The sequence below is a fragment of the Prionailurus bengalensis genome, chromosome A3, assembly GCF_016509475.1.
Source record: "Prionailurus bengalensis isolate Pbe53 chromosome A3, Fcat_Pben_1.1_paternal_pri, whole genome shotgun sequence".
Taxonomy (NCBI): Eukaryota; Metazoa; Chordata; class Mammalia; order Carnivora; family Felidae; genus Prionailurus; species Prionailurus bengalensis.
Window position 1 is genome coordinate 60,468,527 of NC_057354.1, and position 27,356 is coordinate 60,495,882.

General features: G+C 35.0%; 1 protein-coding gene across 4 annotated transcripts in view; it reads right to left on the minus strand.

Annotated features, from left to right (window-relative positions):
• EIF5B (eukaryotic translation initiation factor 5B) overlaps positions 1–27,356 on the minus strand; it is a 93,096-nt gene that overhangs the window by 14,278 nt on the left and 51,462 nt on the right. For 2 of the 4 annotated variants that reach the window (XM_043603174.1, XM_043603172.1), the window contains exons 9-14: positions 26,613–26,687; positions 21,532–21,815; positions 12,554–12,661; positions 12,271–12,381; positions 9,635–9,702; positions 8,953–9,094 (exon numbers count right to left, since the gene is read on the minus strand). In XM_043603174.1, the coding sequence (XP_043459109.1) occupies positions 8,953–9,094; positions 9,635–9,702; positions 12,271–12,381; positions 12,554–12,661; positions 21,532–21,815; positions 26,613–26,687 (788 nt within the window). Of the gene's footprint in view, positions 1–8,952; positions 9,095–9,634; positions 9,703–12,270; positions 12,382–12,553; positions 12,662–21,531; positions 21,819–26,612; positions 26,688–27,356 lie in introns of all 4 variants that reach the window. The other 2 variants (XM_043603173.1, XM_043603171.1) reach the window with 1 other exon arrangement.

Sequence of the window (27,356 nt, forward strand, 5' to 3'; positions counted from 1 at the left end):
CCTTTATTTGCAGATAACATAATCATGTAGATGGAAAATCCCACATGATCTACAAAAGAAGCTTCTAGGCCTAATCAGTGAAATTAGTAACATCACAAGATTTAAAAATGAATACATAAAAATCAACTATATTCCTATATAAATTACAAACCCCAAAATTTTAAATGTTATTCACAACAGCATCAAAACCATGAAAATACTATGGATAAATTTAGAAAAATATGTCCAACACATGGACAATAAAGGTACAAAATATCACCAAGAAGAAATAAAAAACTAAGTAAATAAATAGAGATGTCATGTTCACTTATCAGAAGACTCAATTTTGATAAAATGTCAACTCTCACAGAATTTACCTACAAATTAAATACAATCCCAAACAAAATTCCAAAAGTCCTTTTGTAAAAACTAAGCAGATTCTGAACTTCATATGAAAATTCAAGAGCCCTAAAATAACCAGAACAATTCTGAGAAACAAAAAGTTAAAATTACCAATACCTGCTTTCAAGACATTACTATAAATTATAATAACCAAAACAGGGTAGTAGTGGCATAAGGATAGATATACAGGTCAATGGAAGAGAAGATAAATACCAAAAAGGGACATATGTACATGGTCAATTAGTAGTCAACAAAGATTCAAAAGTAATTCAGTGCAGAACTGCTGGTCCAAGATGGCAATATATAGGGAGACACCGACCTCACCACCTCCAGGGACACACTAAAACTATACCTATTTACAGAACAATTCATCCTGAAGAAGAACGGAGAGCTAACAGCTTCTGTACAACAAAGACCATGTAGAGAATGGCAAGAGAGACAGAGTCACAGAAACAAAGAGGACCCCCATCAACACTGCAAACTTCTGTGTGGAAGGATAGTACTGAAGGACTGTGAGTAGATTCATTTGCCCTGGGGTGCAGAAAAAAAGCTCTGGTTTGCGAAGACATCTAGAATATAAAGGAACCAGCTCCAGAACTCTGCCTAACAGCAGGGGAACTGCTGAAACTCTCTCCAGGTCAAGAGGAACTGTCAAGTGCCTCCACCCTGGCAGCATGGACAGGACCAAGGTCCAGGCATTCTAGATGGCCTAACACCTCAGTCAGCCCTGAGTCCCTAGCCCACACCCAACCCAAGCCATTCCATCAAGATGGCTCCTGTGCGGTGCAGCATACCAGGACATGCCTAGCCAGCCTCACTACATGCCTCACTACAGCTGCAGCTGTCCGTCAAAGTGACACAAACACAAAGCACCCTAGAACACTCAGGCCCACACCACTGCAGCTCCAGACAATTTGCCAGGACTCCCCTGGCTTAGAGCATATTAGAACCTCCCAACCCACACCAGCTTATACTCCAGACAACTTGCCAGGGAATCTCCTTCATGGAGTGCCCAAGGCACCCCGAGTCTGTACCCACCTTGGTTCTAGCCGCCCTGCCAGGACACCCCTGTGTGCAGTGACCCATGACAATCCTTGCCCATACCTGCCTTGGCTTTAGTCACCCTACCAGGGCATCCCTGCGTGGAGAGCCCCAGGAGCCCTAGCTCGCATCCACTTCAGATTCAGCTGTACTCAGAGTGCATTCAATGCAGAGTGCCACAGTACTGCCCCAGCCTGTGTCCACTAAGTTTCAGCTATCCTGTCAGTGTTCTCTGCAAGGAGAGCCCCAGAATCCCCTCGGTTACACCCACTTCAGCTCTAGCTGTGATGCTAGGGTGCCCTCCATAAAGAGAGCCCTGGGACCCCCTGGCTTCCACCCATTTCAACTCCAGCTGTGCTGCCCTCTGGGTGAAGAGCCCCAGGAACACCTGGTTTGAACCCACTTCACTTCTGACTATCACACCAGGGTGGCCCTAGCATGGAGAATGCTAGGATCCACAGTCCATAAACACCACAGTCCAGATAGCCACCCCAACTCACCAAGCAAATTCTACACAGGAACCCACACTCAAGATTATTCCCTCTAGTTAAGGAAAAATAGTCGTTCCACCTAATCCATAGAAATAAACAGAAGAAGTAAATCAAAATGACAAAAAGAATATACTCCAAACAAAGAAAAAGATAAAACTTCAGAAAAAGAATTAAATGAAATGGAGATCAGCAGTATGCCTGATCAAGAGTTCAAAGTAATAGTAATGAAGATGCTTACTGGACTGGAGAGAACCATGAATGAAGTCAGGCAGAACTTCAAAAAAGACATATAAAATATAAAAAAGAAGGAATCAGAGTTGAAGAATAGCAGATGAAAAACACATTAAAGGGATTCGATAGATTTGAGGATGAGAAGAATGGATCAGTGATTTGGAAAGCAGGGGAATGGAAAGCACCAAAGGGGGGAAAAAAGAATTTAAAAATAATTATAGAGTAAGGGATCTGTTGGATAACAGGGTAACATCAAGCAAACAAACATTCATGTTATAAAGGCCTGATAAGGAGAAGACTTAAAAAAAGGGGCAGAGAACTTATCCTAAGAAGTAATAGCTGAAAAACGTCCCTACCCCTGGAGAGGAAACACATTCAGATTCAGGAGGCACAGAAAGCTCCAAACGAGATGAAGCCTCACAAGGCAGTCAGCTGATACTTCAGCAGAAATTTGCTGGCCAGAAAGGAGTAGAAAAGAACCACAATCAAGAACACTACCCAGCAAGATTATCATTCAGAAATGAAGGACAGCTAAAGAGTTTCCCAAACAAAAAGGAGTTCTTCGCCACTACAACAGCCTTATAAGAAATGTCAAAGAGACTTCTGTAAATGGAAAAGAAAAGGCCATGAGAGAACAAAATTATGAAAGGAAAGAAGCCTGACAAAATAAAAAAGATGCAAAATATAACAATATATATTTAATATGTAGAGGAGGTAAATAAAAATGAGGTTCTTCTAGACGATGCTCAAACATAAGTGACCATTAACAGACTGCTATATACTTGGGATGTTATATACATGAACTTCATGATAACCACAAAACCATTAATAGACACCAAAAAAATCCAATCATGACACTAAAGAAAATCATTAATCACAAAAAAAGAGAGCAAGAAAGGAAGAGAGAATTACAAAAACAACCAGAGAACAATTGAAAAATGGCAATAAGTACATCCTTATCAATAATTAGTTTAAAGGTAAATGGTCTAAATGTTCCAATCAAAAAACATAGGGTGACAGAATGGTTAAGAAAACAGAACCATTTGGGGCACCTACGTGGCTCAGTCAGTTAAGTGTTCAAACTCTTGATCTTGGCTCAGGTCATCATGATCCCGCAGTTCATTGAGTTCGAGCCCCACATGGGGCTCTGTGCTGATGGCACAGAGCCTGCTTAGGATTCTGTCTCTCCTTCTCTCTGCCCCTCCCCTGCCTGTGGAGTGCTTGCTCTATCTCTCAAAATATATAAATAAGCTTAAAAAAAAAAAAAAAAAAAAAGAAAGAAAGAAAGAAAGAAAATAGAACCATTTGCTGCCTAGACTTTAGCCCTGACCATATACAGAGTAAAAGAAAAGGGACAGAAAAAGCTATTCCATGTACATGAAAGTAGAAAGAAAACAATAGCCAGGGCAGCAATGCTAATATCAGACAAGAGACTTTAAAGCAAAGACTATTACAAGAGACAAAGAAGGACACTACAGAATAATGAAGAAATCAATCCAACAAGAAGATACCACAATTGTAAATATTTATGCACCTAAATAAATAAATAAAGCAATTATTAACAGATGTAAAAGGAGAAACTGCAAGTAATACAAGAATAGTAGGGGGCTTTAATACCCTACTTACCTGAATGGACAGATCATCCAGGTACAAATCAATAAAGAAACAGTATCTCTGAATGACACATTTGACTAAATGGACTTAACGGACATGTACAGTACATGCCATGCACAAACAAAAGAATACATTCTTTTCAAGTGCACATGGAACATTCTTCAGGAAAGATCATGTTAGGCCACAAAATAAGTTTCAATAAATTTAAGAAGACTGAAATAATATCAATCTTTTAGAATCACAACAGTATAAAAATATAAATTACATTTTTCTAGAAAAAAGAAAAAAACTGAAAACAAACATGTGGAAGCTAAACAACATGGTACTAAACAACCAGTAGGTCAACGAAGACATCAAAGAGGAAATTTTAAAAATAACTTGACAAGGGGCACCTGCGTGGCTCAGATGGTTCACTGCCCAACTTTGGCTCAGGTCATGATCTTGCTGGTTCAGAGTTCGAGCCCTGCCTGGAGCCTATTTCAGATTCTGTGTCTCCCTCCCTCTCTCTCTGCCCCTCCCCAGCTTGTGCTCTGTCTCTCTCTCAAAAATAACATTCAAAAAACTTTTTTTAAATTAAAAAAAAATATCTTGAGACAAATGAAAACAAAAACACAACAGTCCAACATCTTTGTGATAACAGTGAAAGCAGTTCTAAGAGGAAAATTCATAGCAATACAGGCATATCTCAAGAAGCAGAAAAATCTCTGATAGGTACTGAGGAGGGCACCTTTTGGGATGAGCACTGGGTGTTGTATGGAAATCAATTTGACAATAAATTTCAAAAAAAGAAGTAGAAAAACCTCAAGTAAACAATCTAACCTTATACCTAAAAATGGAAAAACAAAAACAAAAAAAGCCCCAAGTTAGTAGAAGGAAGGAAATAATAAACATCAGAGAAGAAGTGAATGAAAGAGACTATAAAAAAAAAACAGGAGAAGTCAATGAAACCAACAGCTCATTTTTTGAAACGAAAAACAAAATTAATAAACCTTTGGCTAGACTCATTGAGAAAAAAGAAGACTCAAAATCAGAAATTAAAGAGAAGTAACTGACACCACAGAAATACAAAAGACTATGAGTTTATTACAAAAAAATTATATGCCAACAACTTTGACAACTTAGAAGAAATAATAATGGAAAACATACAATCTTCTAAGACAGAATCAGGAGGAAACAGAAAATTTAAACAGACCAATTACTAGTAACAAAATTGAACCAATAATGAAAACAGTCCCAATAAACAAAAGTCTAGGACTTCTGAAACCAAATGGCTTCAAAGGTGAATTCTACCTAACATTTAAAAAACGGTTAATAGCTATTCTGCTCAAACTATTTCAGAAAATAGAAGAGGAAGGAAAATTTCCAAATACATTCTATGATGCTAGGATTACCCCAATTCCAAAACCAGACAAAGACATTACAAAAAAAGAAAACTGCATGCCAATGTCTAATGAACACAGATGAAAAAATCCTCAAAATGAGCAAGTTGAATTCAACAATACACTGAAAAGGATCATTCACCACAACCAAGTGGGATGTATTCTAGGGATGCAAAGATGGTTCAATATCCACAAATCAATCAAGCTGATACACCACATTAACAAAATGAAGGACAAAAATCGTAAGATCATCTCAACAGATTCAGAAAAGGCATCTGACAAAAGCCAATATCCATTCATGATAAAAACTCAACAAAGTGGGTTTAGAGGGAACATACTGCAACATAATGAAGGCCATATATGACAAACCTTCAGCTAACATCATATTCAGTGGTGAAAAACAGAACTTTTCTTCTTAGATCAGGAACAGGGCAAGAATGTCTGCTTTTGTCACTTTCATTCAACATAGCATGGGAAGTCCCAGCAGTAGCAATCAGACAACAAAAGGTATCCAAATTGGTTAGGAAGAGGTAAAAGTGTCGCTATCAGTACATGACAGGATAATACATATAGAAACCCCTAAAGACTCCACCAAAAATTTATTAAACTACATTAATTCAATAAAGTTGGAGGATACAAAATTAATATGCAAAAATCTCTTGCATTTCTATACACTAATAATGAAGTAGGAGAAAGGCAAGTTAAGAAAACCATTCCATTTACAGTTGTACCAGAAAGAATAAAATACCTAGGAACAAATTTAACCAAAACTGTAAAAAATCTGTACTCTGAAAACTCAAAGACACTGATATAAGAAATGGAAAATGACACAAACAAATACAAAGAAAGACCACACTCATGGACTGGAAGAATACTGTTAAAACGTCCATCCTACCCAAAGCAACCTACAGATTCAATGCAGTCCCAATCAAAATACCAAAAGCATTTTTCACAGAACTTTAACAAATAATCCTAAAATCTGTACAGAATCACAAAAGACTCTAAACAGCCAAAGCAATCTTGAGAAAAAATAACAAAGCTGGAAATAACACAATCCCAGATTTCAAGCTATAGTACAACACTAAAGTAATGAAAACAGAATGGTACTGGCACAAAAACAGACACATAGATCATTGGAACAGAATAGAACTCTGAAATAAACCAATGCTTTAGGGTCAATCTGTTACAAAGGAGAAAGGAATATACAATGGGGAAAAGTAGTCTCTTCAACAAATGATGCTGGGAAAACTGGACAGCTATAAAACAATAAAACTGGACCACTTTCTAACACCATACACAAAAATAAACTTAAAATGTATTAAAGACCTAAAACCACAAAACTAGAAGAGAACAAAGGCAGTAATTTCCCTGACATCAGCTGTAGCAGCATTTTTCTATGTCTCCAAAGACAAGGGAAACAAAAATAAAAATAAGCTATTGAGACTACACCAAAATGAAAACCTTTTGTACAGTGAGGGAAAATTTAAACAAACAGAAAGGCAACCTATGGAATGAGAGAAGGTATTTGCAAATGATATAGCCAATAGAGTTAACATCAAACATAAAGACCATCTACCATGCTATACCCCCAAACACATATGATCCAAATTTAAAAAAGGGTAGAAAACCTAAATAAACATTTTTCCATCCATAAGACATCCAGATGGTCAAGAGACACCTGAAAAGATGCTCACCATCATTAATCATCAGGGAAACACAAACAAAACCACAATGAGATATCACCTTATTACAGAGTTAGAATGGCTAGTATCAAAAAGACAATAAATAACTAGTGTCATTGAGGATGTGTAGAAAAGGGAGTCCTCCTACACTGTTGGTGGCAATGTAAATTGGAGCAACCAATGTGGAAAACAGTATGGAGTTTCCTCAAAAAATTAAAAATATAAATACCATTATAATCCAGCAATTCCACTACTGGGTGTTTACCCAAAGAAAATGAAAACCCTAATATGAAAACACAGAGGCACCCCATGTTTGCTGCAGTATTTACAATATCCGAGATATGGAAGCAACCTAAGTGTTCAATGACAGTTAAATGGATAAAGATGTGGTATGTACATGTACACACACACACACACACTACACACAATGGAGTATTACTCAGCTATAATAATGAATGACATCTTGCCATTTACAACGTGTACAGACCCAGAGGATATTATGCTAAGTGAAATAAGCCTAGCAGAGAAAGACAAATACCATATGATTTCTTATATGTGTAATCTAAAAAGAAGAAGAAGAAAAAAAAAAAAAAAAAACAAGCAAACAACCAAAAAGTAGAAACAGACCCATAAACATAACAATGCGATTGTCAGAGGCTGGAGGTGGAGAGGCATGGGTAAAATGGGTAAAGGGGAGTAAGAGGTATAGGACTCCAGTTATAGAATGTATAAATCACAAGAATGAATGATACAGCATAGGAATATAGTTGATGCTACTATAATAGTAGAATATACAGTGACAGTAGCTACATTTGTCAGCACAGCAAAACAATGTAGAATATAATAATCACTATGTTGTACACCTGAAACTAATGTAACCTTGTGTCAACTATACATCATTATAAAAAGAAATCAAAAAAGAAAATATAATCTTTCCAACAAAAGGTTTTGAACTGGATATTCGTAGAAAAAAGTGTACCCTGATCCTTAAATTATACTATACACAAAAATTAACTAAAAATAATCACAGACCTAAATGTTAACTATCTAGAAACACTTAAAAATTTTCTTCCACTTGGGGTGGTTAAAGATTACTTACAGAGAACATAAGAAACACAAATTATAAAGAATTCCCACACATCAGACTTCACCAAAATTAGAAACTTTTGCTTTTCAAAACACATCATCACAAAAATGAAAAACCAAGTCCTAGACTACAAGAACATACCGGCAATACGCATAACTGACAAAAGCCTTATATCAACAATAAAGAACTCTAAAAATTCCACAAGACAACAATCTAATAAAAAATGAACCAAGATTTTAAAATAGTTACTTCACAAAGAGAGAGATGGCAAATAAATACATGAAAAGATTCTTGATGCCATTAGTCATGACAGAAATGCAAATGAAACCATAATAATTTAGCATTACACACTTACTACAACAGCTGTAGGTAGAACAAATGTTGGCAAGAATTTGCAGAACTGAAATCCTAAAATATAAAGTGGTATGATCTCTTTGGGAAAATGTCATTTTCTAATTAAGTGAAACATATAAATACCACTTGACCCAGCAGTTCTCTTTTTAAATAGTTACCCAAAAGAAATGTCAACCCAAAGACCTGTGGAAATGTTCATAGCTGCTTCCTTAATAAGCTAGAAGTGGAATCAATGCAAATATTCTTCAATTTGTAAGTTGGATGAAGTGTGGTATTATTCAGATGATGAAATATTACTCATCAATGAAAAGGAACCACTAATGGTATATGCAACACAGATAAATGCAAAATAACAAGTGTGTGGAAAATGCCAGACTCAAAAGATTACACACTGTGTAATTCCATTAATATGAAACAGTCTGTTTTATAGACTGATCTGATGGGAGGATCAGTGTTTGGGTTTGACAAAGGGGGTAGGCTTACTGTAACAGAATACGAGGGAACATTCTGGGAATATGGAGATGGTCTATGTTCCGATGGTAGTGGTTTTATATGTGTGTATAAATCTGTCAAAATACATTTAACTTGGCATGAGTACATATTCTTATATGAAAGTTATACTATGGCACATTTGTTTAATCACAAAAATTTAAGAACCATGTCTTCACATTTAATTTTTCAGGGGAGCTTACCTTATTGAGTGCAACAATGAAGGGACATTTTTTAGATTTCAGAAGGTTAATAGATTCAATTGTTTGGGGCTCCAAACCATGCATAATATCAACGACTAAAATAGCAATATCACAAAGAGAGCTTCCTCTGTTTCTTAGATTACTGTTGAAAAGAGGGGAAAAGATGAATAAGTAGAAATCTTAAAATTACTATTTTGCTTAAACAAATTTTTAATTTCTTTGTAAAACCTACAGAAAAAAAAAAACAAAATGAAGCGCATGCATTAACATTCAAGTGCCAGTAGCCCTTAACTTGCCAAATGCTTATCTGACACAGTGAATTGACATCAGCTGGAATGAGTTAGTTCCAGAAGTTACTCCAATATTTCTGCAAATTGTACTGGCCAAGTTTTTTGCACTAAGGAATATGGCCAAGAGGCAACAGGATAAATTCCACCTATAATGGGTTTCACAGGAGACAGACCAAGTATGTATTAGGATTTGGTCTTTCAAAGTATAAAAGATCTCTACAAAATACAAGTATCCAAATAAAGTACTGCATATTCAGTAAGGCACAGATAAGGATCAATAGTGGGACCACATATCTTAAAATACAACCCCAAAATTGATTAATCAGACGTTCTGACTCACTGAACTTTTAGACTTAATCATTTCAAGCAGTTTGGTTTCAAGTTGCTCTTACCTGAAAGACTCATGGCCGGGAGTATCAATAATCAGCATCCCTGGAATTCGTACATTCTCTCTATCAAACTAGAAAAGGTAAAGAAAAGTGGAGAGCTTCAGGAAGCCAAACTTTATAAAGTTTCTTATAAAAACAATTATTCTGCCATGAAAACTTAAAAATATCACCACTCCCTTTTCTAAAAAATGGTTTTAAAACAGTGAGTCAAGCAGCAAAGCACAACAGTATTTTCATTAATATCAAAAGGAGTTTTGCAACTAAAAAAATGAAATAAGAAAACATTCTCTTTGTTAAGGTCATAAAAATTTTTGAGCAGATTATCAGTAAGTAATAAATGACAGCAGTCATCTTAGAGTGACTATCTATAAAAAGGTGACATACAAGAAGAGGTTCTCGCTGTTTGAAAAATGTATCTGTTCCAACTTTAAAGCAATTCTAAGCTTTGAAAAATATCCTAAAATACATTTTAAAGAAAATTTACCTCATCAACCTGAAATATCTTTAAGAAAGACTTCATATGCTGCTTTATTTAAATAACATTATAAACACTTAATTTTCTGGACAAAAGTTCATTAATGAATGGAAAAAAATTACAACATGCCTGATATGCACATTCTCCTTTAACCTAAAGTGTGGCACTGACCAACAAATCTCTCTCTCACGCACACACAAAACTTTTACTTGTTTATCTATACTTTTTGTCAATCTTCAAATGATTTTTCAAAATCTTATCTCCTGTTCTATGTCAAAATGATTCATCATGTAAAACCTCTCATATCTGCATACTGGTGATCTTAAATCAACATTCATTGGGCACCATAATTATTTCTATTTTGTATTTCTGGAATACAAAAAATAGAATTGTCATATAAAAGTTATCCTGAGAACTTTAATATACGTCTAATAAAAATCGTGCTCTTTAACTGTGTTCTAAAATAAAACCAGATTTCAAGTTCTGGCAACTAGTGGAATGAGCTGTTGAAAAATCTCCAATGACTAACATAGAAATACCAGATAAATTACAACCAAGATAAATTCTAAATTATGAATTTAAAAAACTATAATTCAAGAAAATGGTGCTCAAATATTTTAAACTACATACTGAGATGGAACTGGAAAATTTCCACATAACTGGAAAACTGACCTGGAACAATCAACACCAAGATGCAGAAAGGCCACATTACTTATAAAAGGATGAAAACCAGCTTGTGATCAAACTTGAAAGGCAATAATTTATGTGAGAAGAAACCAGCGTAACATTTAAGATATTTAAGGAAAGGAAATGAGAATCAAATATTTTATATGGAGCCAACTGACTTTCCAGGATGAAGACCACAAAGTATACAATATTCAAAAACTCAAAGAATATTATTCCCATTATTCCTTCCTTAGGAATCTACCAGAAAACAAGCTTCATAAAACAATCTCAACCAAACCTCCCTTCCCCAAACTGGAGACAAATTTGTAGACCCTTTCTATATACTAAACTAAGACAAAATAAGGAGTAGAGACACATTAGCATGTAATAATTTATCATGTGTGTCATTTATCAATTTTATTACTTCTCAGTTCCAAATTTACCCTTTTTCACCTGCTCTAGGATAATGGAATTACGGATTCTTTCTTTTTTTTTTTTTTATAAGGCCCAGTTCCAAGACTGGAGCATGGTATGTAGATGAGCCTGGAAGATTCTGCTACACCAAACAGCATGGATGCAACCAAACACTACTAAAAGCGAACCAAAAAGACTCAGTAGCCAATCAGTAGATGAAGATGAGACTAACTCACCACAAGAATAAATGAATTAAAACACAGTAAATATGTTTCAATCCATGAGTTTATAGCAATACAAAACCGAACAAAATTAGTCACTCTTTATTTTTAAAGTTAGTAAATAAGGTAAAGGATTAGGCATTTATTCTGCCTTCACTATACATATTATCCTGAGTAACCAAACAGCAAACCAGGCAGTTTTTCTAAAGAAGTAATCCAATAAATAAACACAATAATAGGCTTAGAATAGCAACATTTTGCAACCTCTAACACATTAAAGGTAGAGATTACTTTAAAAGTTCCTCCTGAGTAGAAGAGTGTTTTGATTGGAAAGGGACATAAGAGAGGTCTTCTGAGGTAATTGCCAAGATTCTATCTCCTAACAGGGATTTCACAAAGGTTTTGCTTTATAATGATTCATTAAGTTTTTACCTTAATCTTATGTGATTTTCTTTATTGTGTTATATTTTGGATAAATAAGCGGATCTCCAAAGTAGAGAATATAAGGGAGATAAAGAAAATACAATCAATTTGATAGAAGCTAAAAAGGGTGTGGGAGGAAACAGTTTTTAAACATGGAGATCTATGGTGAAAGTGTTAAAACATGTAGGCGAAACATACTCTAACTTCAAAATAGTGATTGCCTCTGGGAGCAAGAGGAAAGGAAATGAAACTTGAGGGCTCCTATTCATCTAATGTTTTCTTGTGGGGGGAAAAAAAAGATCTGAAGCAAAACAGAGCAAAGTGGCACAAGTGTTAATTATAAATAGTGAGCACGTGGGTCTTTATACTAACCTTTTTTCCTATATTTGAATTTTTATTAGAGATTGAAACATGCAAAATACATTTACATTTGTACTTACATTTTTAATCATCTTAGTCTGTTCATTAATAGCTTCAAGGGGAACATTGGTGGCCCCAATTTGTTGCGTAATGCCACCTGCTTCACCATCTTGTACATGTGTGTGACGAAGCTGGGATAAGATAGCAGATTCAGATTTGTATTTCAAAATATAAAAAGAAGCAAAAGCAGTAAGAAGGTAGCAACCTATTTAACAGAACTGCCTATATATGCTATGGTTTCTATTAGCTTTTTATAAGATATCATTCACTTAAGAAGTATCAAAGCTAACAATATTTTCTTACTTTATCTAGAATTTTTGTCTTCCCTGTATCCACATGTCCAAGTACACAAATAACAGGAGCTCTTAGCTTTTCTGTATTTACATTTTTACTGTGTTCAAGTCGTCGTTTCTAGGAATGAAAAAAAAAGTCACAAAATTATTTCAAACCTTGACTGCCATCATCCTTTAAATTATGTTGCCTTAGCAAGAGAATGCCAGAACCTTCATCCAAGGTTCTCTGTTGATTTAACTACATGTAACTGCACTTTACAATGTAAACTTTACAATCTAATTCCCTTTACAGTACCTTTGGACAAAGGGAAACCTGCTAAAATAGATTTCAGAGCAACATTATTAAATTAAGAGTAAAAATCATGTAAAATTTTGGCTCCAACTTTCTGAACACTTTTGTACATTGCTTATTTAATGGAATATAAGAAATTGATCTTCTATTATACTTAGTATACAGTACAACCTCTAACTTATGTGGGGATTTATATAAAAGGAGGTATATATACTCTTGCATTCAAACAATTTCATTAGAACTTCAAAACTATAAAATATTTCAAAGCAATTTATTTGAAAACTCTGATAGTGTACAAATGCTATAAAACCTTTCAATTGAGGGGCACCTGGGTGGCTTAGTCAGTTAAGCGTCTCTTGACTTCAGCTCTGGTTTATTAATTTGAGCTCCACATCAAGCTCTGTGCTAAAAGCCTGGAGCCTGCATGGGAATCTGTTTCCCTCACTCTCTCCCACTTGCATGTGTGCGCTCTCTGTCTCTCAAAATAAGTTAAAATAAACTTTACCGAAAAAACTTTCAATTAAGAGAGGGTATATTTAATCCTCAGCCTAAGAGTCTAATGACATTTCCTACCTTAAGACACCACTCATCAAGCCTGAGAGGCATGTTCTTGGATCATGTGTTTCTCTTGTAGCATATACCTAGCTACTTCAGCTGAAAACCAAACAAAAACACACATGCCAGCAGCTCCTTGAAAGGCCAACTTTTTGAGCATAGTAAACTGGGCATTTAAAGGAGATAAGACTTCTAACAAAATTTTGATGTAATTTATAAAACTATTTTCCATCTAAAAACCATTTTTGTAAAAATTATTTACTTTCTACCACTAGACACTGGATCTTTCTACAGAAAATGGAATGAAAAAACATTTTGGAACGTCAAAAGTCAGATGTATTTACTAACAAGGAGTCATACACAAGAACCTTACACTCTGTAAGACTCAAATATAGACATCATGACCTTAGTTAGGATCTGATATGGTTGAAAATTTGCCTTTTCTCCCACACTTGGTGTAGCATTACAATTTTCTGGAAGGCAATGTAGTTTAGACTTTAACTCAGAAATTCTACCTGAAAGTATCTGTCCTGAAACAATGACATAAGCATACAGAAATGCATATGTACAACCATGTTTGTTCACTGCAGTATTGTTTTATAACAGCAAAAATTAGTAACCACTTAATCATCTGTAGTTGGGGATTTCTTAATGAATATTTCCTCAAACCCAAGGCTGAAACCTAGTGGTTGCATAGAATCATTTAGAGACTCCTTCCACAATGGAGATTCTTATCCAAAAGTCTGCTATGGGTTTTAGAAAGTTATATGTGGCAAGGTTTTGGAATCATGAAATGTTATGGACTGAAGTGCATCTCTCCCAAATTTATACACTGAATTCTTAACTCCTAATGTGACTGTATTTGGAGATGGGGCTTTTAACGAGGCAATTAAAATTACATGAACTCATATGGGTGGGGCCGTAATCCAATAGGACAAGTGTCCTTAAGAGGAGAAGTTAAAAAAAAAAAAAATCTCTCTTTGAGCCTGCACAGGGTAAAGGTCATATGAGGACTCAGTGAGAAGGCAGGCATCTGCTAACCAGAGACAGCCCTCACCAGAAAACCACCCTCTGACTCTGCAATCTTGAACTTTTACTCTTAAAAGCTATCAGAATATAAATTTCTGTTGTTTAAAGCACCCAGTCTGAGAAATTTTGTTCTGGCAGCTGAAACAGACTAATTTGGATCTTTCCATAAGATGGAGTACAATTTGTAGCAGTAAAGGTACTGAGGCAGGACTTCTTCAATGATGAAATGAATGGCTCAGCAAATCCTCTCCCCCAAAAGGAAACAAAACTGAGCAAAATAACCAAAATAACAACCACTTAAAGACTCTAGAAACCAACCAAAGGCAACATAACAAACTGAGAAAACATTAATTCAAGAAAATCTATTGCCCACCTGTGAAAGTAACAGAAGCCTATGAAGTTTTAGTCTAGACTTGTTCCATCATACTCCCCACACTCCCACAGCTCCATGGGGTGAAGAGGTATGAGATAGAGGAGCAGGGGGTTTCATACCTGAAAGCACTGTCTAAAACAGGAGAGATGTGAATGGCAAAAAAAGAGAAAAGGCTAAAATCGCAACTAGACTAAGGTCTCAATAGTGGTGGGGCAAGCAATAACCTGGAAGGATCAATCAGAAATTTAACAGAGGAGTATATGGAACAAGACAGCCAAAGTAGGCACTGATAAGATCCTATCTATCACTGGTACTCTAGAAAGCTGTGTTCCTACAGAGGGCTGTCAGAAGAAACCAGACAGGTCCTTAGTAAATTACTCAGTACTGGCTCAACCAGAGGCTTACAAATGCATAAAGAGTGGACTAGTAAACTGCCAGATCCACTGGGAAATGGTGGAATCCTTACCAGCTCCAGGTGTTTAAGCACAACCACTGACAAGTCACTTGGCTGACCACTAGGATTAGCAATCAGGTACAAGCCCTAAGAAGCCAGGCTTAAGAAACATACCAAAAACAAACAAATACCTGAGAAGAAACATCATCAGCATCATACTACAGAAGCAATCCACAAGACTCAATGATCAAGTAAACAAAAATAGCTAAAACCACTACATTTGTAGCTAAAAGAATTCATATATTCTCTAAATATACAGATATATCTAAATCTATAGATATATCTAAATATATAGAATTGCTATATTCTCTAAAATGTCTACTTATAAATGAAAAATTACAAGACATACAAAGAAACAGGAAAATGTGACCTATAAAAGAAAAAGTGGTCTACAGAATGTCAGAAACCTTGGGGCGCCTGGGTGGCTCAGTTGGTTAAGCATCCAACTCTAGATTTCAGCTCAGGTCATGATCTCAGTCAGGGTTTATGAGTATGAGCCCTGCATCAGGCTCTTGCTGGCAGTGTGGAGCATGCTTGGGATTCTCTCTTCCTCTCTCTCTTTCTCTGTGCCCTTCCCCAGCTCATTCTCTCTCTCTCTCTCTGTCTCTCTCTCCAAGTAAGTAAATAAACTTAAAAAAAGGTGAGAAGCTCAGATATTAGACTTAGCAAAGACTTGAAAGCAGCTAATATAAATATGTTCAAAGGACTAAAGGGAACCATATTTAAAGAAATAAAGGAAAGTGTAATGATGACTAATCAACAGAAGACATCAACAAAGAAAACAAATCACTATAAGTTAAAAAATTCATTAACAAATTAAAAAAAAATCACTAGAGGGGCTCAACAGTAGATGCAAACTGGCAGAAGAATCAAAAGTCATAGATTAAGTGAGGTTATATAATCTGAACAATAAAAAGAAAAGACAACTGGGAAAAGTGAAAAGACCTCAAGAGACCTGTGGGATACTCTCAAGTGCACCAATGTGCATATAATGGGAGTCCAGAAGGAAGGGAGAAAGAGACACAGGCAGAAAAAATACCTGAAGAAATAATGGCAGAAAACTTTGCAAAACTGGATGAAAAACCTTCATCTACATATCTAAGACACTGAATAAACTCTAAGCAGAATAAATACAAATATATCCTCATCAACACACATTACAGTTAAGTTGTTAAAAATCAAGGTTAAAAAAAATATCTTCATATAGAAAAATCACTCATTGTGTACAAAGGCACCCAAGTAAGATTAATAGCTTAATTTTCATCAAAAAAAAAAAAAAAAAAGAGGCCAGAAGGCAATGGGATAACATATTCAAAGGGCTAAATAGACAACCAAAAACTGGATCTCTGAGATGATCAAAAAGGTGGAAAACCTTTCACTAGATTGACGGGGGGCAGGGGGTGAGGATGGGAGGAAAGACACTGGTCACCAAAATCAGAATCAAAAGAGACACCACTAACTTTACAGAAACTGAAAAGACTGTAAAAAGATACAATGAAGAACTTCATGCTCACAACCTAGATAAAACACAATAGCTATTAGAAAGACAAAAATTACTGAGCATGACTCAAGATGAAAAAGAAAATATGACAAAAAGATAACAAGAAATTGAATTAGAAATTTATAAATCTCCCCACAGAAAAAAAGCTTTGTTAGTAAATTTTGCCTACCATTTAAAACAGAAAAAACAATGCTTCACAAACTCTTGCAGAAAAAAAGAGGAGGAAGACTTCCTGACCAATCCTAAGGAAGCTAATTTTAAATTGACACCAAAGCCAGACCAACATATGATAAGCAAAGCTACTGATCAACATCACTTATAAGTATAGACCACAAAAACCTCAGCAAAATACTGCCAAATCCAGTAACATATAAAGAGAATTACATACCAGGATCAAGTGGGATATATTCTAGTAATGCAAGTGTTAGCTTAACATTTGAAAACTAATGTTAATACATCATATATTAACACACACACACACACACAAAAAAACAACCTCAATACATATCATAGAAAAAGTACCCATCTCCATTTATGATATAAACTCTCACAAATTAGGAAAAGAAAGAAAGGAAGTTCCTCAAACCTATAAAGGGCACTATTGACATCATAGTTAATGGTGAAAATCTGAATGCTTTCCCCACAAAGAATGTGTTAGCTTAACACATAACACACATATTATTAGAATAAAAAATATTTCAGTATAGCTACAGGATACAAGATCAATCTATAAGACTCAACTGTATTTCTTTATACTGAAAAATGAAATGAAAAAAAATTTTTTCAATTGTGATCCCATTCGATAGTATCAAAAACAGTAAAATACCTAGTAATAAATTTAAAAGAATTACAAATCTCAAACTATGAAAACTATAAGACACTACTAGAAGAAACTGTAAAAGATCCAACTGAATGTATAATCATCAGCCTATTTCAATAATATTAAAATAGATAATTCTCCCTAAATTGATCTATAGATTCAACACAATCACCAGCTAAATCTAAGCAAGTATGCTGCAGAAATTGACAAACTGACCATAAAATTTATATGGAAAAGCAAGTGACCTATAATAGCCAAAATAATCTTGAAAAGGAATAACAATGGAAGATTTCCCTATCTCAAAACTTACTATAAAACTATAATAAAGAGAGTGTGGTACTAGCAGAAGAACAGATAATACAGGTGAATGAAACAGAAATCAAAGTCCACAAATAAACCTTCATATTTCCGACCTATTGATTTGTCAAAGATGCCAAAGCAATGGGAAAAGGATAGCTTTTTCAAACAATGATGCTAGTTAAATTAATAAAAAATGAACTTTGTCTATGACCCCACATCATTCATAAAAGGTATCTTAAAACAGATCAGAGGGGTGCCTGGGTGGCTCAGTCGGTTAACCATGCAACTTCAGCTTAGGTCATGATCTCGCGGTCCATGAGTTCGAGCCCCACATCGGGCTCTGTGCTGACAGCTCAGAGCCTGGAGCCTGCTTTGGATGCTGTGTTTCCCTCTCTCTGACCCTCCCCCACTCACATTCTCTCCAAAATGAATATTTAAAAAAAATTTTTTTTAATTTATCAGAGGTAGAGCTAAAGACAGAAGAAACTAAATCTAGATCTAGATTTACTAAATTTACTAAATCTAAATAAACTAAATTTAGAAATAAACAGGACAAAATATTCATGACATTAAGTTAGACAAAGATTTCTATACTACAACACTAGAAGCATGCTCTATAACAGCAAATTTTGATAAACTGACGTTAACAAAATTTTAAAAAACTAAAAGAACTCTTACAACTCAATAATAAAAAGACAAATAATTTGAATACATGTTTTACCAATGAAGATACAGGAAGGGCCAATAAGCAAACTGAGAAATGCTCAACATGAGAGAAATGCAAATTAAAACCACAATAAGATATATACTATTTCATATCCACTAGAATGGCTATAATCGAAAAGACAAAGGTTAACAAGTATTAGTGAGGATACAGAGAACCTTCAACCGGTTGGAATCTATAATTGTGCAGCCACTTTGGAAAAGAGTTTAACAGTTTCTGAAAAAGTTAAACACAAATTTACCATATTATCCAGCAATTTCACTCTTAGGAGTACATACTCCCACCCTTCCCCCCCAAATGAAAACACATTTCCATATAAAGATTCATATGCAAATGCATGTATATAACAGTACTATTCATAATAGCCAAAAAGTAGAAACAACTCTGTCCTCTAGTGAATAGATAATAATAAAATATGGTATATTTATACAACAAAACGCTATTTGGCAATAAAAATGAACAAAATTCTGATACAGCTACCACACAGATAACCAGGGTAAGTAAAATAAGCCAGACACAAAAAAACACATATTATATGACTGAATTTACAACGGTCCCTCCTTATCCAAGGGGTGGTGATACATTCCAAGACCCCCAGTGGATGCCTGATACTGCAGATAGTACCAAACCCTATATATACTCCATGTTTCTTCTATACATATCAATGATAAATTTGTAAACTAGGCACAGTAAAAGATTAATAATAACTAGTAATAAAATACGAGGATAACAATATACCGCAATAAAAGTTCTGTACACATGGTTTCTCTCAAAGTATGTTATTGTACTGCACTCACCCTTCTTCTTATGATGATGTGAGATTATGAAATGCCTATGTAATGAGATGAAGTAAGGTGAATGACATAGTGTTAGGCAACTACTGACCCTCTGACAATACATCAGGAGGAGGATCATCTGCTTCCAGAATGCAACTGACCACACCATGGAAAGCAAAACTGTAGATGAGGGGACAGGGAGGGTGGGCATAGGAACTGCTGTATATGTAGGACTAGGAATAGGGAATGACGCAAATTGGTGTAAGAAATCTTCCTGGGGTGATAAAAATACTCTAATGTTGAGTTGTGACAATAGATGAACAACTCTAATTTACAAAATTGTACTGAATTGTACACTTAAAATGGATCAATTCTTTGATATGTAGATATCTCAACAAAGCTGCTTAAAAAAACTATTGTGGTAAGAGGTCCATAGCATATTATGTGAAGAAAAGAATATGTATCTACAAAATTTATTATCTAACTTCTTTTTTTTAATGTTTATTATTTTGAGAGAGACAGTACAGGTTGGGGAGGGGTAGGGAGAGAGGGAGGGAGGGGGGAGAGAGAAAATCCTAAGCAGGCTCCACACCGTCAGCAGGCAGCCTGATGCGGGGCTCAGTCTCACAAACTGTGAGATCATGACCCAAGCTGAAATCAAGAGTCAGATGCTTAACTGATTAAGCTACCCAGGTGCCTCTTAGTTTTAGTTAAACATTTTAAAAAACCTGAACATGTACAGAACTATGAACAGGTCTGGGAAGTGAGATAATGGGGAAACTTTTACTTTCTGCTTTATACCCATTGTTTTTAAATGATCACAGTACGAACTGTCTCTCACAAATGGGTATAGAGCAAGACAGTTGGCTTGAGTAGGTGCTACGGGAAGCTGCAGTTATAATGGGAAAGAGAAGGGAATGTCACTGGTATCTAGTGGGTGGGGGGAAGGGATGCTGTATAATGTCCTAAATGAAGAGGACTATCCTCCAAAACAGAATTATATTACCTAAAACTGTCAATAGTGATAGGGTGAGAAATCGAACTTAAATCAACAGACCTTCTTAAGAAATTCTGAAAATGTATCCCTTTGTAGGCTTCACAGAGGAAAGAGGCAAACACTGACATACAGGTTTTCAAAACAAAAAAATTTTAAAATTAGGATTATAAATGAAAAAAAAATATATTATTATTATTATTGTTATTATTATAGAGACAGAGAGAATCTAAAACAGGCTCCATACTCAGAGCACAGTCTGACACAGGACTCAATCCCACAACCCTGGGATCATGACCTGAGCCGAAATCAAAAGAGTTGGCCACTCAACTGACTGAGCCACTCAGGCACCCCTTTTAACAAAGAAAAGCTAAAATAATTTTTAGCTTTAAAACAGTTTAGCACCCTCAAGAAAACTAGTTTTTATTGTTATTATTTATACTAAGCTGACAGAATTGAAGAAAACTCTCAAGTCCACTGCATTACATAGGAAAAATATAGTAAGCCTGGTAGGTATGTACACTTTACTAAATAGAAAGATGCCTCAGTAACCCACCAGATTTAAACAACTAAAGTGATCAGATGCCTCACAGTAACTACCTAAGATATACAAGGCAAACACTAGTTTAGTGTTTATGACTAGAAGGTATGTGCTCAGAGTAAACCATCACTCAAAGAGCATATAAAATTTAGAGAAAACAAGAAATATATGATGAAACAGTATACCATTATGACTTAGGTCAGGGAGTAAGGTCCTTGGGTTAGATCAGTGTCAAAGACCTGTTGTCTAACCCAAAGTCATAAATATTTTCCTCTGCATTTTTTCTTAATTCATACCTTTAGTTTATTACATCTTTAGCTCTATCTCTGATCTAAGATTACTTTTAGGTATGATGTGGGGTCAGAGACTAAACTTTTTATTAATTTAACTAGCATCATTTGGTTGAGAAAGATATCCTTTTCCCACTGAATTGCTTTGGTATCTTTGACAACAAATCAATAGGCCAGAAAGATGAGGGTTTATTCTTGGACTTTCAGTTGTTTCATTCACCTGTATTATCTGTTCTTATGCCAGTACCACATTGTCTTTAGTTCAGAGGATAGTTCTAATGATCCTAGAGGAGTGGGGAGGAAAGGAGTAAAGAGAAAGGCAAACGGGAAAATAAATACCTCAATCCTCCGTTTGGCTTTGTCATAAGCCCTTTCTTCTTTAGTTCGATCATCATCAGAGTCGTATTCAGATTCTGAACTCATTTCTTTACTTGGTTTTTTATCTAACATTTTCCCTGCTTCTTTCTCATCGGACACCTTTTCATCTTCTTCATCACCTTCACTGCCTTCACTTTCTCCTTCCTCTTCCTCTTCCTCTTCACTCTCTTCCTCTTCACTCTCTTCTTCCTCCTCCTCCTCCTCTTCTTCAGGGTTTTCTTTTACTTCTATATGCACCGTGTTTTCTTCTTTGAGTAAAAAAGATTTTAAAATAAATGAAAGTTAAAAATGGAGATTTCTGTCAAGATTAAGGGGAAATACTAAGGGTGCATTAAGTAAGGCAGTAACATTATAAAACATTATTAATGCTAAATTGTTTTCATGCATCATAAAAGCAAAGCATTGGTCAACATGTTACAATGAAGATTGCCATTTAACAATAAAAACTTAATATATTACTAAGACAACCTAAAGACAGAAAAGGAACACAGTGAGGGGAACAAAATGCTTACAATTTCTTTCCCTTGGAGTCATTTGCTGATTCTGCACTTGATCTTAGCACAAAGGGAGAGAAGCAATGGTCATTTGCTGATTCTAGAGAAGGTGAGCTTAAGCAGTGCTTAGGGGTCCAGGTATTGGGCCTATTAAGGACTCAGGGGGGTAAGGTTGACTACTCTTTATTGTGGAGTAAAATCCTGGGGAACTGCACCCTAGCAGTTAGAATGAATAGAAAATAAACAGGACCTCCCTGTTATTGGCCAATCACCTCCAGATTCTATCAATTCTAAATTTGGAATAAGATGATTCCATATTGCTAGTTCATTCAGAACCCTGGTGGATTGTACACATAATTTTCTCTGGAGAAAGAAAACACCATCCTTGACCTCAAATTATTTTGCAGTTTTACAAGTATAATATCCAGCACAATATATGAAAATAATGAGTCACATGAAAAAACGAATCACAGGATGGAAGCCAGCATACAGAAAACCACAAAATGTCTATACATTGAGGTTATAAAACCAAAATTTAAAAATGACTATGTTTCTAACATCCAGGGAGCAAAAGATTAAAATCTTTAGAAAGTAAAGAACTATAAAAAATAGTTAAATGGAATATCTAAAACTAGAAAACACTGGAGACAAAACTAGGAACCCAAAAGATGGGTTTAACAGGAGAGGAGAAACAGCTGAAGAGAAAATTAGTGAACCAGAAGACAGATGAGAAGAAACAATCTAGAAAGAACCATGGAAATTCAATTATGTGAAAAACACAGAAAAGACGACACATTGTTATAACAGGAAGGTATATCATAGGCATAACTAGAATCCCTGAGAAGAAATAATGGTTCATAACATTGTAAAATGGATAAAAACATAAAACCATACATTGATAAAGCTCTATAGGCAGAATAAATAAAAGGAAACTGACCCTGGCCATATCATAATAAAACTGCTGAAAGCCAAAGACACATGAAAACCTTTGGCTGATATCTGACTTCTCAAAAGAAACCATGAAAGCTAACACAAGGGAATAGTATCTTTAAAATGTTAAAGAGAATTTCAACAAAGAGGTCCTCACCCAATAAATATACCCTTCAAGAATTAAGATGAGATAATGGTATTTTTAGAAAAGCAAAAATGGAATGCCTCACTAACAGATTCATACTAAAGGAAATTCTAAAAGGTGTTCTTCAGGCCAGAAGAAATAATCTCAAGTGGAAGGTCAGAGACACAAAAAGAAATGAAACACAACAAAAAGCTTACAATATGAATAAACTTAAGCTATTATGGGATTTAAAACAGAGTATTAAAATAAATGAGAATAATGATATATAAATTGAGAAGTAGATAAATGTTCTTCATGTATTCTGTGGTATGCATTGTCTGTCTGGAAAGAGGGTAACATTAAACACTAATAGTTCAAATGGAGTAACCACTAAAAGTAAGTGGAAGAGTATACAACTTCCAAGCTCGTGGAAGGAGGAAAATATGGAATTAAAAACAAAACAAAAAAACCCAATCCCAAAAACGGTTAAAAAGGAGAAAAAAAGAAACAGAATAAGGACTAAATAAGATAAAGATAATAAGTATACTTCATTAATTACATCAAGGGTTAAATGTAATGGGCTAAGTGGTCTAGGTAAAATATAAAGATTGACACTCTGGATTTAAAAATCTCAAATATGTGCTATTTAAGGAGACAGAAAAATAAAAATAGAAAAATATCATGTGAATCAAAGCTGGTATAGCCATATCATGTATACCTTAAGGCAAAAGGCATTACTAGAAATAAAAAAATAAAATATAAATAAAACATAATAGAATAACAAATCAGTGCATCAATCCATCAAAAAATGAGTGTACTCACCTAATAATAAAGTACTAAAATATATTAAACAAAATTAACAGAACTCAAGGAGAAACAGACAATTTACAATTAGGGCAGGAGATTTTAACCCACCTCTCTCAGTAACAGAGAAAAAACGCACTCCAGAAAAAAAAGAATAAGAAACACTTGAACAAAATGATAAGCAAATCTGATTAAAAACAGTGTACCCTTGAACAATGTGGAAGTTAAAGATGTTTGTCGCCCTGCATAGTCAAAAATCCATGTGTAACTTTTGACTCCTCAAAAACCTAACTACTAATAGCCTACCACTGACCGTAAGCCTTAGTAATAACATAAATAATTGATTAGCACATATTTTCTATGCTATGTGTATTACATACTATATTCCTATAATAAAATAAACCAGAGAAATAATAATGTTATGAATAAAATCTAAAGGGAAATATATTTATAGCACTGTATTTATTAAAAAAAACCAAAAAACAAAATTTGCATGTGAGTGAACTCCTGGAGTTCAAATCCATGTTGTTCAAGGGTTAACTCTATAGAGAACAAGGCACATAGTACTGCAGAATATAAACTCCTTCCAATCACATATTAAACATTTACAATAATCAACCATGTATTAGGTTGTAAATTAATTCTCAACATATTTCAATTTTTTTAATGTTTATTTATTTTTGAGAGAGAGAAAAAGAGACAGTGTGCAAGGAGAGAAGGGGCAGAGAGAGAGGGAGACACAGAATCTGAAGGAGGCTCCAGGCTCTGAGCTGTCAGCACAGAGCCTGATACAGGGCTCAAACTCACTAACTGCCAGATCATGACCTGAGCCGAAGTCAGATGCTTAACCTACTGAGCCACCCAGGTGCCCCTCTCAACATATTTCAAAAAGATACATTTATGTTCTGTGATCTCAATGAAGTAACAAGAAAAATAATCAGAAAATCCCACTTTTGTAAATTAAAAACTACATTTCTATAAATCAGGTAAAATATATTAAAATGGAAATTACAAATATCATCAGAACTTGTGAAATAGGACTAAAGCTTAAAGAAAAATTTAGTTTTAAAAACATATATTAAGTGTTGGCCAGGATGTGGAAAAAAAGGAACCCTAGTGCACTGTTGGTGGGAATGCAAACTGGTGCAGCCACTGTGGAAAACAGTATGGAGATTCCTCAAAGAGTTAAAAATATAACTATCTTACGATCCAGTAATGACACTACCGGGCACTTACCCCCCAAAAATACAAAAACACTAATTCAAAGGGATACATGTACCCTTATGTTTATAACAGCATTACTTACAATAGCCAAAATATATATGCAGCCAAAGTATGCACTGATAGATGAATGGATAAAGAAGATGTGGAATATATATATACAACAGAATATTATTCAGCCATAAGAAAGAATGACGTCTTGCCATTTTGCAACAACATGGATGGAGCTAGAGGGTCAACACTAAGTGAAATACATCAGTCGGAGAAAGACAAATATGATTTTACTCATATGTGGAATTTAAGAAACAAAACAAATAAGCAAAGGGCATATGAAAGAGAGAAATAGAAAAACCAAGAAAAATACTCTTAACTACAGAGAGCAAACTGATGGTTACCAGAGGCTGGGGAGAGGGTAGGGGTGAATTCAATAGGTGATGGGGATTAAGGAGTGCACTTGTTATGATGAGCACCAGGTGATACACAGGATTGTTGAAACATTATCATACACCTGAAACTAATATAACACTGTATATTAACTGTAATTAAAATGAAAACTTCCAAAAAAAAACCCACCCACATATATTAAGGAAAAAAACTCTAAATAAACAAATATCCATTTTAAGAAGTTAGTGGGGCGCCTGGGTGGCTCAGTCAGTTGAGCATCCGACTTCGGCTCGGGTCATGATCTCACCGTTGGTGGGTTCGAGGCCCGTGTTGGGCTCTGTGCTAACAGCTCGGAGCCTGAAGCCTGCTTCTGATTCTGTCTCCCTCTCTCTGCCCCTCCCCTGCTCATGCTCTGTCTCTCTCTGTCTCTCAAAAATAAATAAATGTATAAAAAAAAAAAAAATTTAAGAAGTTAGGGGGAAAAATCAGGAAATTAAAACCAAAGAAAGTAGACTTTAATAATAAATGACAGAAAGTAATGACAAAGAAAAATTGTTTATTCACATTGATTAGGTACCATTTACTTGCATTATCTTTGTATTATGTTTTAAGTTAAAGGGGCTTTTGGTAGGCTACCTTTAATAACCTAATCCCATTTATAACATCATACTGAAATATATATATATGTATACATATTTTAAAGTTTATTTTTGAGAGGGAGAGTGTGCACACAGGGGAGGGGCACAGAGAGAGGCAGAGACAGGCACCCAATGTGGGGCTTGAACTCGTGAACCATGAGAACACGACCTGAGGTAAAATCAAGAGTCGGGACACAACCAAATGAGCCATCCAGGCGCCACTGAAAAAATGTATTTTAAATCCTAGGATCTTCTGAAAAACCATTTATTCATAAAATGAGGATCCACATAAGGATTTAGGAACCATGGCAATGGAGAAATCAAGACTGGTTTTTATTCTCAGAAATGTTCATATGGCTTTCATCATCAGAAGACTGACCATTCCTTTAAATATACACACCTCTAATTACCACGAGATTTATCAATGTGTACTTATAAGCTATTCACCTTTTTCTCTCTCCTCATCACTGGCCATAGCTTCCCAATCATCCAATCCAGCATCTTCAGTTTCTTCTTCCTCTTCTGTAAATAAAGATTTTTGTTAGAAATCATCTAGAAATAGGGAATTGCTTTTAGAAAAAAGTAGAAAATTATGCTGACATTAAAAATGTTTTCATTATGCAAAAACACATATACAATCTCATTATCTTTGAATTATTTTTTTCAATATAGCTAGCATGTTATAATTTACTATTACCAAATGCTGCACAATTACCCAGAATTTTGAATACATGAAATTACACTTAATCCAGATGTTTTATTAGATTTTGAAAAGGGTAGATGGTCATACTCCTAGGTTCTTGAGCAAAAATGAAATTTCACAAGAGTCCCCTCACCTTATCTAGTCTTGCTTTCTGCATTTTCAGTTACCCACAGTCAACTGTGGTCTGGAAGCAGACAATCCTCCTTCTTAACATGGTCAGGAGGTCAACAGTAGTTTAACATTACATCACAGTGCCTATATCACTCATCTCACTTCATCTCATCATGTGAGTGTTTTGTCATATCACATCATCACAAGAAGAGTACAGTACAATATTTTAAAAGAGAAAGACTACATTCACATAACTTTTCATACAGTGTATCATTCTGATTGTTCATGTTATTACTCATTACTGTTCTTTTCTTACGTGCCTAATTTATAAGTTAAACTCTATCACATCTATGTATGTAAAGGAGAAAACATAGTAT